A 12,326-nucleotide genomic window follows, 5' to 3' on the forward strand; every position below is an offset into this window, starting at 1 on the left:
TTTTTTAAAGCTTTCATATTTCTAAATATAGCCAGCCCATGCAGGTTCAAACAGCCTCCTCAAGGAGGTTGCTGAATTGCTGCAATTCATTGGAAATGCTCAATATTAGGAAGAGCATCCTGACAGTAAGGGCTGTTTCAACAGTGGAACAAACTCCCTCGGAGTGTAGTGTAGCCTCCCTCCTTGGAGGTCTTTAAGCAGAGGCTGAATAGACATCTGTCAGGGATGCTTTGATTTGGATTTCCTGCATGGCAGAATGGGGTTGGACTGGATGGCCCCTGTAGTCTCTTCCAACTCTATGATTCTGTGATTCTATGATTCTCACATGCCATCTGTTGATGATTTGTCAAATGAGCACCTACATATATTTCAGTATTTGGAAAGATGTGTGATGCTTGTTTAACACAAATATGACCTTCTTTACCATTTTCCATGAGAGCCAGTGTCGTGGATAAGGTAAATAGCCGTACTTGATTGATGTTGTAAATGAGACAAAGGTCCAAAGCATCCTGCAGAAATAATCTAATTTGAGACCACTTTAACTGCCCTGGTTCAGTGATAGGGAAGCCTGGGAATTGTAGTTTATTGTGGTGCCGGAGCTCTCTGACAGAGAAGGCTCAAACTCTCACAAAATTGCAATTCCCAGAATTCCCTAGCATTGAGCCAGGTCAGAATAAGCAGTCTCAAACTGGATTATTTCTGCAGTGTGTTTTGGACCAAAATTACCCCCAGGTAAGAGAGAGAGAGGATGCAATAATCATGGATAGTACATTTTTACTATCACGAAAAGTATGGATGGTAAGGCCTAAAAATATGTACTGGAAATGCTGCTAGGCTGTCATGAGTAGGGTTCGTTGTATCATTGTATGGCCCATTTTCTTGGCTCTGGGGCTCTCCCTCTGTGGCAGCGAAGGAAGCAAGGCTTTAGCTGTAATGGAGAGAGCTGGACTGTTGTTGCTTCCATGTCAAAACATGTCAGGTTACTGACTACAGTACTCAGCTATAAGGCCTGGTCTCCCTAGTTAAGGTAGATGAAGATCCACAAAATGAATTGGTTGGACTTCCTATACAAATATACAACTCCACCACACTCGGGCGGGTTACAGACCGCCATTTAGGACGCACTCTGAGTGTCCTAGGGTTAGGAAGGGGCATCCTAGGGTTAGGAAGGGTTGCCTCTTCCTAACCGGCCCTGTTCCCAACACACGCGGAGCGCGTCCTAAATGGCAGCGCCCATCCACATGGGTGCTGCCATTTTTATGTCTTGGACGCACAGCGTCCAGATGTGGCGCACCGGAAGTGACGCTGCAAGTGCACGCCTCACGCTTCGCAGCGCCACTTCCAGGGCCAAAAAGGAGTGCCATTTCGGCGCTCCTTTTTCGCTACGGCTGGAAGCCTCACGGTCTGGCCGCTGGGGCTTCCCGCTGCAGCTAATGGCGGCGGCGGCAGACCGCCTGCTTTAGGGCGGTCTGTAACGCACCTCTGTCTTGGAGTGTGGTGGAGTCTCCTTCTTTGGACTTTCTAAACAGAGACTGGATAGCCATCTCTCAGGTGCTTTGATTGCAAGTTTCTGCATGGCAGAGGTGGGATGGACTGAATGGCCCCTGGGGTCTCTTCCAACTCTATGAGTCTATGGCGCATTACAGACCGCCTGAAAACGGTGGTCTGCCAGTACCACCGGTTGCTGCGTCCGGGAACCACAGCGGACAAACCGTGTGGTTCCCAGATGCAACAAAAAGAAGCAGCAAAAAGCGGCTTCTTTTTGTGCCCAGGAAGTAGCACCGTGGGTCGCTAGTCACACACTCACGGCGTCACTTCTGCTGTGCGACGTGCAGATGCTAGGGTTAGGGGCAATGAGGACACCCCTTCCTAACCCTAGTACGTGCTCGGCACGTACTTTATGCTCGTCCGGAACGGGCCTATGATTCCACTTCTGTTTTTAAGGTTAAATAGGGTTCGATTCCCTGCTCGAGCATAAAAAACCCAGTGGATGACCTTGGGCAAGCCACACACTCTCAGCCTCAGAATGACAGTGGCAAGCCCCCTCTGAAGAAACTTGCCAAGAAACCCAAATTATAGGGTCGCCTTAGGGTCACCATAAGTCAGAAATGACTTGTAGGCCCCCAACAACAAAGTGCAAAGAGCCTCTGAAACCTATGCAAATAGTGAAATGGAGGGTCCTAGGAGAGGTAGTTCACACCTTTGGGAAATGATATTTAAAAGATGGAAGTCCTCCTGTTATTTTAAACTCCTCTCCTCTTTGACTCCCATTGCTTGGACTGCTACACCAGCACCTAAGGAAAGGTGTCTTGCACAAGAGTTTGGAAATTATTCCGTTTTTAACGTATCCTTTTGCGAAGAGGGCTAGAAAAAGGTTGTTCCTGGGAAGTGTGGAATGGGCAAAGGTCAGAGAAATAAAAACATCCCAAAGAGATCCTCTGAAAATGCCGGACACAGATGCTGGCGAAACGTCGGCAATAAACTCTTCCATAACATGGCCACATAGCCTGAAAGACCCACAGAAAACTATGGATGCCGGCCATGAAAGCCTTCAACTGTGTGACTTCGTTTTCTCCCCTCATATGTTGACTAGGAGAGTTGTGGTTGGTTTCATCCTTCAACTTTGGTGTTTGTGGTTGTTATGTGCTTTCGGGTGGCTTCCAACTTTTATGGCCCCCTGAGACAACCGTATGATGGGGTTTTCTTGGCCAAGTTTCTGCAGGGGGGAGTTGTTTGCCTTGGCCAGCCTCTGAGGCTGAGAGAGTGTGACTTAACCCATGTTGACTGGACGGATGTTCTGGGTCTAGCCCTCCTCTGAGGCCCTGCCTCCTTCCCCCAAAATGTCTCTTTCAGGTTTGGCCAGTTGGGCCCTGGAGGGAAACAGAGGCGCCTCATTGGGTGCCAGAGCAGCAGCTGACTGAGGAAGGAGGGAGGGAAGGAGGGAGGAGAGGCAAGAAAGAAGGGAAGGAAAGAAAGGAGAGAGAGAGAGAGAGAGAGAGAAAGGAGAGCGGAAAGGGAAGCCCGGGGAAAAGGCTGGAATGGCCAGGGACGAGGAGAATTACTATGGCAAGCATGGTAAGGCAGTCTGGAGTCAAGGGGGGGGGGGCAGGCAGGTAGGTGGCCGTAGCACTTGAACCCAGGGCTTTCGGGAGGGCCATAGGCGGCCTCCTCGCGCCTGGATTTGGCACCAGGGTGTGATTGTGGACAAAGAAGAGGGGGCTCCCTTTTGTGGTCAGGTGGAAAGGGAAAGTGGAGGGGAGCAGGGCAGAGGCAGACAGGGGAGCCATCTAGGAACCTAGCCAGGTTCATTTATTATTGTCTATATCTATCTGTCTATATATGTCAGTGATACCTTTAAAGTAGATGGAATTTTGTTTGTATTTGTTAAATGGCCAGCACAGCTCCCTCTGAATGTTGTCTATACATTTTATGTGTGTGTGTGTGGCATTTTTCACGTATTTCATTTGTATGTCGCCTTTCTCCCAGAAGGGACCAGAGGTGGATCACAGATAAAAACATTAATATTGGGTGGGTGGGTGGCCCCTTGTTTTGCTCTTTATTGATATTGCTTGTAAAAAAAAACACTACTGTGGATAACTTCTTACCTTGTGGTTCCATTGTTGCAGTTGTATGCCATGGAGTTGTTTCTGACTTAGGCTGATCCTAAAGGCTGACCTATCATTTGGTTTCCTTGGCAAGATTTCTTCAGAGGAGGTTTGCGATGCCCTTCCCCTGAGGCTGAGAAAGTGTGACTTGCCCAAGGTCAAGGTTTCATGGCCATACACAGCAGGTTATATAGGTGTGTTGTACGTCTTCAAGTCATCATTAGGGACATAATAACTTGTGAGGAGCAGATTCTGTTACATGTTAATGTGACAAAGGAGTTGCATGTTGTGTATTAATGGACAGTTTTTGGGCTTGTAATCCAGCACAAAATAAACCACTGAAGGCCAGGGAAAAGGGCCACTGCCCACAATACTGTGAAGATGGGTTTATTAGCATTTCCGTGAACGGGTCTAAGCAGCTTAATTTGCAGATTTTTCAGGAGAAAGCATGGAAAACCAGTCATGCCCTGGGTAGACTTGTTGCTGTTTCCAGCCCAGCCCAGTAAGTTTAGGCCAGCCGAAGAAAGATCCAGTTGGAAGATTCGTTTATTGCAAATAGATGCAGAGGAGTTCAGTGCTAGGATTGTAAACCTGATGAACTGCCAGCTGCAGATCTCAAGTGAGACCATGGTATTTATACTTTAGAGTGGTGTTGCTCAAAGTGATGGTTCACGGACACGTGTCAATCAGCAAGCCATATGCTGCGAGTTTCCAAAACAGAGTTGTAAGCAATAGGCACAAAGATGGTGGATCCTTGGGACACCGGAGGGGGAATAAGAACCAAGACAGCCTACCAAATCAGATAGACTAGGAAGCAGCACTGCTTTGTGCAATTGGTCCTTCATATCCACAGTTTCTTTATCCATGGATTCAACCATCCACAGCTGGAAAATATTCTAAAAGTATATACATTCCAAAAGCAAACCTTGATTTTGTCATTTTGTATAAAGGACACCATTTTACTATGCCATTGTATTTAATTGGGCTTCAGCATCCATGGATTCAGGTATCCACAGAGGGTCCAGCAGATACCAAGGGTCCACTGTAGAACCTTCCTCCTCCAGAGAGAAGGGGACTTTCAAAATAACAGTTACATGCCCAAGTGTGATTGCTCCCTGGAAACAAAATACAGTATCCTGAAGAGGTGTTCTTAATCTCTTCTTTTGGAATAGTCTAAGGGAGCAAGCACTGAAATCTACTGGGTGATTTTAGGGAAGCCACATGCTCTCAGCCTCAGAGGAAGGCAATGGCAAACTTCCTCTGAACAAATCTTGCCAAGAAAACCCCATGATGGGAATTTAAGGCCTTACGAGAACCATAAGGGACACAACAGCAACAAAAGAGAATGCAGGATGGCAAGGAGTACTTGCTGTAAAATGTAACCAGCTGATAATTTGAGTACAACATGTAATCAGAGGTCAGTTAATTGGGCAGCAGAGTATTTCCCATGTCAAGCAGCATTTTAAAAGGCATGCTCTCTTTTCTCACAGGCAGGACGAGTGCTTCTTCTCAGATGAGGTTTACTATGGTCCACGTGGGCCTCACATAAAAACAGATTGTGTCTTTGCTTCTGGAAAATCTGAACTGAGTTATATTCCCAAGACGTAAGCAGTTTCCTTCCATGTGTAGCTTTATGCAGTTGTATGAGAATGTTTATTAGACTGCTAGCCTTCCAGTAGCTAAAGTGTTGCTTATTGTCTGCTCCTCAACATAGATCCCACTACCTCACTCTTATTTTAGCTCAGACTTTCTTCAGTGGTGATCAGGAAGAAAGATCAATGGAGGGTTTTGTTGCTAGGTTATGGCTACCTTGCATATGGCAAGGAAAGAGGTGGTTTTTGTTCAGGGCAGATTTCAGAACAAAATGCATCTATCTGTTTGTTGTTGTTGTGTGTCTTCAAGCATTTTTCAATTTATGGTTACCCTGCAGGGTTTTCTTGGCATGTTTCTTCAGAAGGGGTTTGCTGTTGCCATATTCTGTGGCTGAAAAAGTGTGACTTGCCCAGGGTCACAAAGTGGATTTACATGGCTGAGCCTGGATTCAAACCCTGGTCTCCAGAGTCCTAGTCCAACACTCAGACCACTATGTCATACTGGCTCTGTTCATTGATTCTTGCTAATAATCTGCATTGCATATTCATGAATGGGTCCCTTTTCTCATTCACCTATTTCCTGCTGCCTCAGATCTCTTACTAGGAAGGTTAGATCTCATCTCTTCACTGGCTGAGAGAGTACTACCGGAGCACTCAAAATCTAGTTCTGGGCCATCTTAAATGCTATTTGAATCTAAAACTGGGAATGTGAGAGCCTTTGATTCTCAATTAATGATCCCTGTCTGCAAAATAGCTGCTACAACAAATAGGGTGTTTTCTTTGGCATAGATCAACGCTTGGAGGACAGTGTTAGAATAGAAAGTGTTTGCTTCTTTTTCGCTTACGCCTGAAGTTTCTGTTCCCTCAATACTTTGTGGAAATGTAGTTTTTAAAGGTACAAAATGTAAGGATGTTTGTGGCACATATAGTGGGACTGTAGTGCAGTTGGTGGTTGGGGTCATGAAGCAGTCCCTGAAATAGATTCCCTTTTCTGCACATGTGGAACTCATTTTGGGAGTGGTGGCATAGAATCATAGAGATGGAAGAGACCACAAGGGCCATCCAGTCCAACCCCCTGCCATGCAGGAACCCTCCATCAAAACATTTCCAACAGATGGCCATCCAGCCTCTGCTTAAAGACCTCCAAAGAAGGAGACGCCACTACACTCCAAGGGAGTGTGTTCCACTCTTGAACAGTCCTTACTGTCAGGAAGTTCCTCCTAATGTTGAGGTGGAATCTCTTTTCCTGGAGCTTGCATCCATTGTTTTGGGTCCTGTTCTCTGGAGCAGCAGAAAACAAGATTGCTCCCTCCTGAATATGACATCCCTTCTAATATTTAAACAGGGCTATCATATCACTTCTTAACCTTCTTTTCTCCAGGCTAAACATCCCCAGCTCCCTAAGTCGTTCCTCATAGGACATGGTTTCCAGACCCTTCACCATTTTAGTCGCTGTCCTTTGGACGTGCTCGAGTTTCTGAATGTCCTTTTTGAATTGTGCCGCCCAGAACTGGACACAATATTCCAGGTGCGGCCTGACCAAAGCAGAATACAGTGGCACTATTATTTCTCTTGATCTACACACTATACTTTTATTGATGCAGCCTAAAATTGCATTAGCCTTTTTAGCTGCTGCATCACACTGTTGACTCATGTTCAATTTGTAGTCTGCTTGGACTCCTAGATCCCTTTCACACGTAGTCTTGTTCAGTCAGGTGTCCCCCATCTTATATCTCTGCATTTTATTTTTCTGCCTTAAATGCAGTACCTTACATTTCTCCGTGTTAAATTTCATTTTGTTAGCTTTGGCCCAGCTTTCTAGTCTATTCAGGTCATTTTGAATTTTGATCCTGTCCTCTGGAGTATTAGCTATTCCTCCTAATTAGGTGTCATCTGCAAATTTGATGAGTATGCCCCCAATTCTGTCATCCAAGTCATTGGTGCTTTACAGACCATCCAAAAGGGTGGTCTGCTGGCGCCCGTGTTTGCTGTGCAAAGGAGCCACAGCGGACAAACTGCACGGCTTCTTCGCGCAGCAAAAAGAAGCCGCAAAAAGTGGCTTCTTCTTGCGGCGCTGTTGTGACGTTGCAAGGTACCAATGGCGCCCTTGCAGTGTCACAAGGGCACAGAGACGTGTGGACACTAGGCGTCCATCACGTCAAAATGGCGGTGCCCATCTGTATAGGGTGCCGCCATTTTGATGCCCTCGTTACGTGCGAGGGGCAAGGCCCGTCAGGAACGTGCCATTGATGAAGATGTTGAATAGCACTGGCCCCAGGACACAGCCCTGTGGGACCCTACTGGTCACTTCTGTCCAGGATGAAAGGGAGCCATTGTTGAGCACCCTTTGGGTTTGGCCAGTCAACCAATTACAAATTACAAATCCATGTAACAGTTACCTTGTCTAGCCCACATTCTACAAGCTTGTTTGCAAGAATGTCATGGAGAATTTTGTCAAAGGCCTTACTAAAATCAAGATATAATATATCCACAGCGTTCCCTTCATCTACCAAGCTGGTAATTTTATCAAAGAAAGAGATAAGATTTGTCTGGCATGCCCTCCTCCAGTTTGCTGGGACTTCTCCTGTTCTCCAGGAGTTTTCAAGGATTATTGCCAATGGCTCCAATATTACATTTGCCAGTTCTTTTAATACCCTTGGATGTAGTCATGGAGACTTAAATTCATTTAGATTAACAAGGTATTCTTGTACTATCTCTTTACTTATTCTTTGCTGAAATTCCCATATTCTGTCCTCTGCTCCATTATCCTCAGGTTGAGCACTCTTTTCCTTTTCTGAGAAGACTGAGGCAAAGAAGGTGTTGAGTAATTCTGCCTTATTCTGCCTTTTCTCTGTATTCTGTTAGCATTTTGCCATCTTCTCCACGGAATGGCTCTACCATTTCCTTCTTCTTCCTTTTGCTGCAGACATATCCAAAAAAGCCCTTTTTATTGTTGTTAACCTCTCTAGCAAGCCTGAGTTCATTCCGCGCTTTAGCTTTTCTGACTTTACCCCTACACATGCCTGCTATTTCTTTGAATTCCTTTTTCATGATTTCCTGCTTTTTCCATTTCTTATACATGTTCCATTTAAAACTTAGCTCAGTTGAAAGATCCTTAGTCATCCATCCTGGTTTCTTGAGACACCTCCCATTTTTCTTTCTCAATGCAACTGTTTGAAATTGTGCCTTCAGTATCTCCCTTTTGAGAAAGTCCCATCCGTCCTGAACTCCCTTCTCTTTTAGTATTTTTGACCACGGGATCACCTTCAATACTTCTCTAAGTTTACTGAAATCCGCTCTCCTAAAGTCTAGGATGCGTGTCTGACTATGCCTGGCTTCTCCTTTCCACTGTATTACAAACTCCAGGAGAACATGGTCACTTCCACCTAACGATCCCACCACTTGCACCCCATTAACCAAGTCATCCTTGTTGGTTAGGATCAGATCTAAAATAGCTGACCCCCTTGTTGCCTCTTCCACCTTTTGGACCATGAAATTGTCTTCCAGGCAAGTGAGGAATTTGCTAGACCTTGAGGATTTTGCTGAGTTTGACTTCCAGCAAATATCAGGATAGTTGAAGTCACCCATCACTACTACATCTCTCCTTTCTGAGTGTGTGGTCATCTGTTCTAGAAAGATATCATCCAATTCCTCAGTCTAATTTGGGGGCTGCAGTAGAATCCCACCAGAACATCCTTATTGTTTCCCTCCCCTTTAATTTTTATCCAGATGCTCTCCACCTGGCTTCAGGTATTGATGTCCTGGATCTCTTGACTGGTATAAATATCTCTGACATATAGTGCTATTCCTCCTCCTTTCCTGTTTGGCCTATTTCTCTTAAAAAAGTTATACCCCTCTATTTCCACATTCCAATTATGAGACTCATCCCACCAGGTTTCAGTGATGCCTATTATATCATATTTGCTTTGTTGTACTAGGACTTCGAGTTCATCTTGCTTATTTCCCATGCTCTGTGCATTAGTGTAGAGACATCTCAGACCATGGGTCCCTTTTACTTGCTGCCTGTGGAAGTTTTTTTGCCTCCCACTGTTGGGTCCTTGCACTATTTGTCTTGTTTCCACTATGTCAGTTTGACTATTTTCGCCATCCCTTTTGCCTTCCTTAATATTGTCTCCTTCCCCCATGAAACTCAGTTTAAAGCCCTCCTGATTAAATTCTTGAGACTGTTGGCAAAAACATTTCTTCCAACTTGCGTGAGATGCAACCCGTCTGTTGCAAGAAGTCCCTCCTCATTGAACCTCAGTCTATGATCAAAGAATCCAAATCGTTCTCTGCAGCACCATCTGCGGAGCCAGTTGTTCACATCTGCTATTTTCCTCTCCCTTCCTGGACTGGCAGAAGAGATGAGAGGACAACTTGTGCATCCATTTCTTTCAGCTTCCAACCAAGAGCCTCATAATCCCTTCTGATGTTCTGAAGGCTGTCTCTTGCAGTATCATTGGTTCCCATGTGGACCAAAAGGAAGAGGTTGACCAGTCTTGTCAGCCTCTCTGTCACATCTTGGATCTTTGCCCCAGGGAGACAACACACCTCTCGAGACATCTTGTCAGGCCTGCAAATCACTGCTTCTGTACCCCTCAGCAAGGAGTCCCTCACTATGACCACACGCCTCCTCCAAGGCTTAGCTGTGACTGTTCCCTGGGGTGGGACTCTCAGGCTTCCCTGCTCTGTCCCTGACATCTGTCCACGCTGCTCTTCCTCTTCCTCCTTGATAAGGGAAAGAGCTTCAAATCAATTTTCTAGCTGCAAGCTCCCAGAACAATCCCTTCTTGGCCTACTTCTCTATGTGACATTCCTCCAGCTGTCTGCCTCCTGTGTATGTGAAGTGACCTCCTCCGCCCCAGCAACTTCCTCTGTGTGGTACTCGTCCAAGATTGTTCATTCCGTTCTGTACAGGAAATCTTCTTGCTCCCTAATATGCTGAAGTGTAGCTACTCTGGGCTCCCGCTGCTGTATTTTCTCTTCCAAGAGTGTTACCAACTTGCACTTGGTGCATGTGAAGTTCTCCACTTCTGTAGGCAAGAAGACAAACATCCCACAAGTGTTGCATGTGACTGCAGTAGTTCCCTTGGTGTCCATATTGTGAAGTCTTTAGTAATCACTAAAACAGGACTGTCGGCTTCCTCCTCAAAAAATCCTCTGGTAAATACCAATGTTGAGGTCCCTGTTGACCTGGCCTTTTCACCAGTCTCTGGCAGCGAGCTCAGTCTACTGGAAATATAACTTTATAGGAATGTCCTGGCTGCTAGTTTGTACTTAAGGGTAAGGTTCTGATTAAAGGTTTTCTCCTCACCTGCTGCCTCTGCTATAGATTTCTTTGGATTAAAAAAAGTTGAATTATAGAATCTTAGAGTGACTTATGTGAGCCAGTGTGGCGTAGTGGCTTGAGTGATGGATGATGACTGGAGACCAGGGTTCAATTCCCAGCTTGGCCATGAAACCCACCAAGTGGCCTTGGACAATTCACATTCTCTCAGCCTTAGGGGATAACCATGGCAAACCTCCTCTGCAGAAACTTGGCAACAAGAGTGACTTATAGATGAATGACAGATTTATTATGGTATCGTAGAATGGATTGTAGAATCGTGTAAGACGTAAAGATGGCTTCATGGATCATTGAGTCCATTTCCTTGCTCAGTACAAAAGCTCCACCTGAAACATCGCCATCAGGTAGCTGTCCAGCCTTTTTCTGAAGATGTCCAGAGAAGACCCACCACCTCTCTAGGCAATTGGTTCCACTGCTGAATCATTCCTACTGTCAAGGTGTTCTTTCTAATGTTCAGTCAAAATCTGCTCTCTTGTAACTTAGATCCGCTCACCCCCTGGGACAGCATAGAGCAGTCCAGTCCTTTCCTCTCTGTGGCAGCCTTGATGTATTTAAAGTGTGCAATCATGTCATCCCTCAGTCTTCTCTTCACCAGGCTGAACATGCCCATCTCCCTCAACTTTTCATCATATGTTTTGTCCTCCGTACTGCTTATCATCCTTGTTGACTTTCTCTGAACCTTCTCCAGCTTGTCTATATCCTTAAAACGAGGCACCCAGAACTAAACACAATTCTCTAGATGAGGCCTGGCCAGTGCAGAAGGTAGTGGAACTATTACTTCCCTCGACTTGAAAACAGACTGCCAAAATAAAGCTGCTTCAGGTCTCTTTGGAGGTATGCTGTTTAAATGATGCATGCATCCTAAGAATCCGGAAGCTGCACCAAAGCTGCACTCCAGCGCTTAGGAATGGAGTGTGGCTTTGGTGCGACCTCCGGACTCTTATGACCCATGCATCATTTAAATAGCATATCTCCAAAGAGACCCGAAGCAGCTTTATTTTGGCAGTCTATAACAGGCCATGGTTTCTATTAATGCAGGCTAAGTAGCATTTGCCTTCTTTGCCACAGCATCACACTGCCGGGTCATGTTCAACTTACAATCAGCAATAATTCTGAGGTCTCTTTCACATGTACTATTGTGTGCTGAGCCATGTAACATGCTGAGCCCTATGTTGTACTGTGCTTTTGGTTTTTGTGGTCTAAATGGATAATTTTGCATTTCTCTCTTGAATTTCATATTATTAATTTCTGTCCAAATATCTAGTCCTTTTGAATTCTGTTTCAATCTTCCAGTGTCTCAGTCACCCCTCCAAGGTTTGTGTCATCTACAAACTTGATGACGATTCCCTTCACCCTGTCATCTAAGTCATTGATAAAAAAATTGCATTATGACAGAACCCTGAAGCACTTGAGATCTCCTTCAGTTTAAAGTACAGTCATTGTCAATGGCCCTTTAAGCAAGGTTTTCCAAATGGATCCATTTGAAACTGTTCCCATCTATTCCACATTTGATTAATTTGCTAATCAGAATATTATTGGGAAACTTATCAGATGCTTTGCTCAAGTCCAGATAAATAGCATCTGCAGCGTTTCCCATCATCTACTAAACTAGTGACCTCATTGAAGAAAGATAAAGTATCTGCAGGGGTTTATTTCCAGTTTCATTATATACAATGTGTAATAAAAGGATGCCTTGATATACAATGGCAAAATCAAGGTTAACTTTTTGGAATTAAAAAAATCTGTAGATGCAGAATCTATGGATACAGAGGACTAACTGTA

The 12,326-nt window shown here is 45.1% G+C and overlaps 1 protein-coding gene across 2 annotated transcripts in view; it reads left to right on the forward strand.

Annotated features, from left to right (window-relative positions):
* The first annotated feature begins 2,925 nt into the window (after positions 1 to 2,925).
* SLC44A2 (solute carrier family 44 member 2) overlaps positions 2,926 to 12,326 on the forward strand; it is a 135,910-nt gene continuing 126,509 nt past the window's right edge. For both annotated transcript variants that reach the window (XM_042451061.1, XM_042451059.1), the window contains exon 1: positions 2,926 to 3,075. In XM_042451061.1, coding sequence (XP_042306995.1) covers positions 3,039 to 3,075 — 37 coding nt within the window. In that variant the 5' untranslated portion in view covers positions 2,926 to 3,038. The remainder of the gene's footprint in view (positions 3,076 to 12,326) is intronic.

This window comes from Sceloporus undulatus, chromosome 2 (assembly GCF_019175285.1).
Source record: "Sceloporus undulatus isolate JIND9_A2432 ecotype Alabama chromosome 2, SceUnd_v1.1, whole genome shotgun sequence".
Lineage (NCBI taxonomy): Eukaryota > Metazoa > Chordata > Lepidosauria > Squamata > Phrynosomatidae > Sceloporus > Sceloporus undulatus.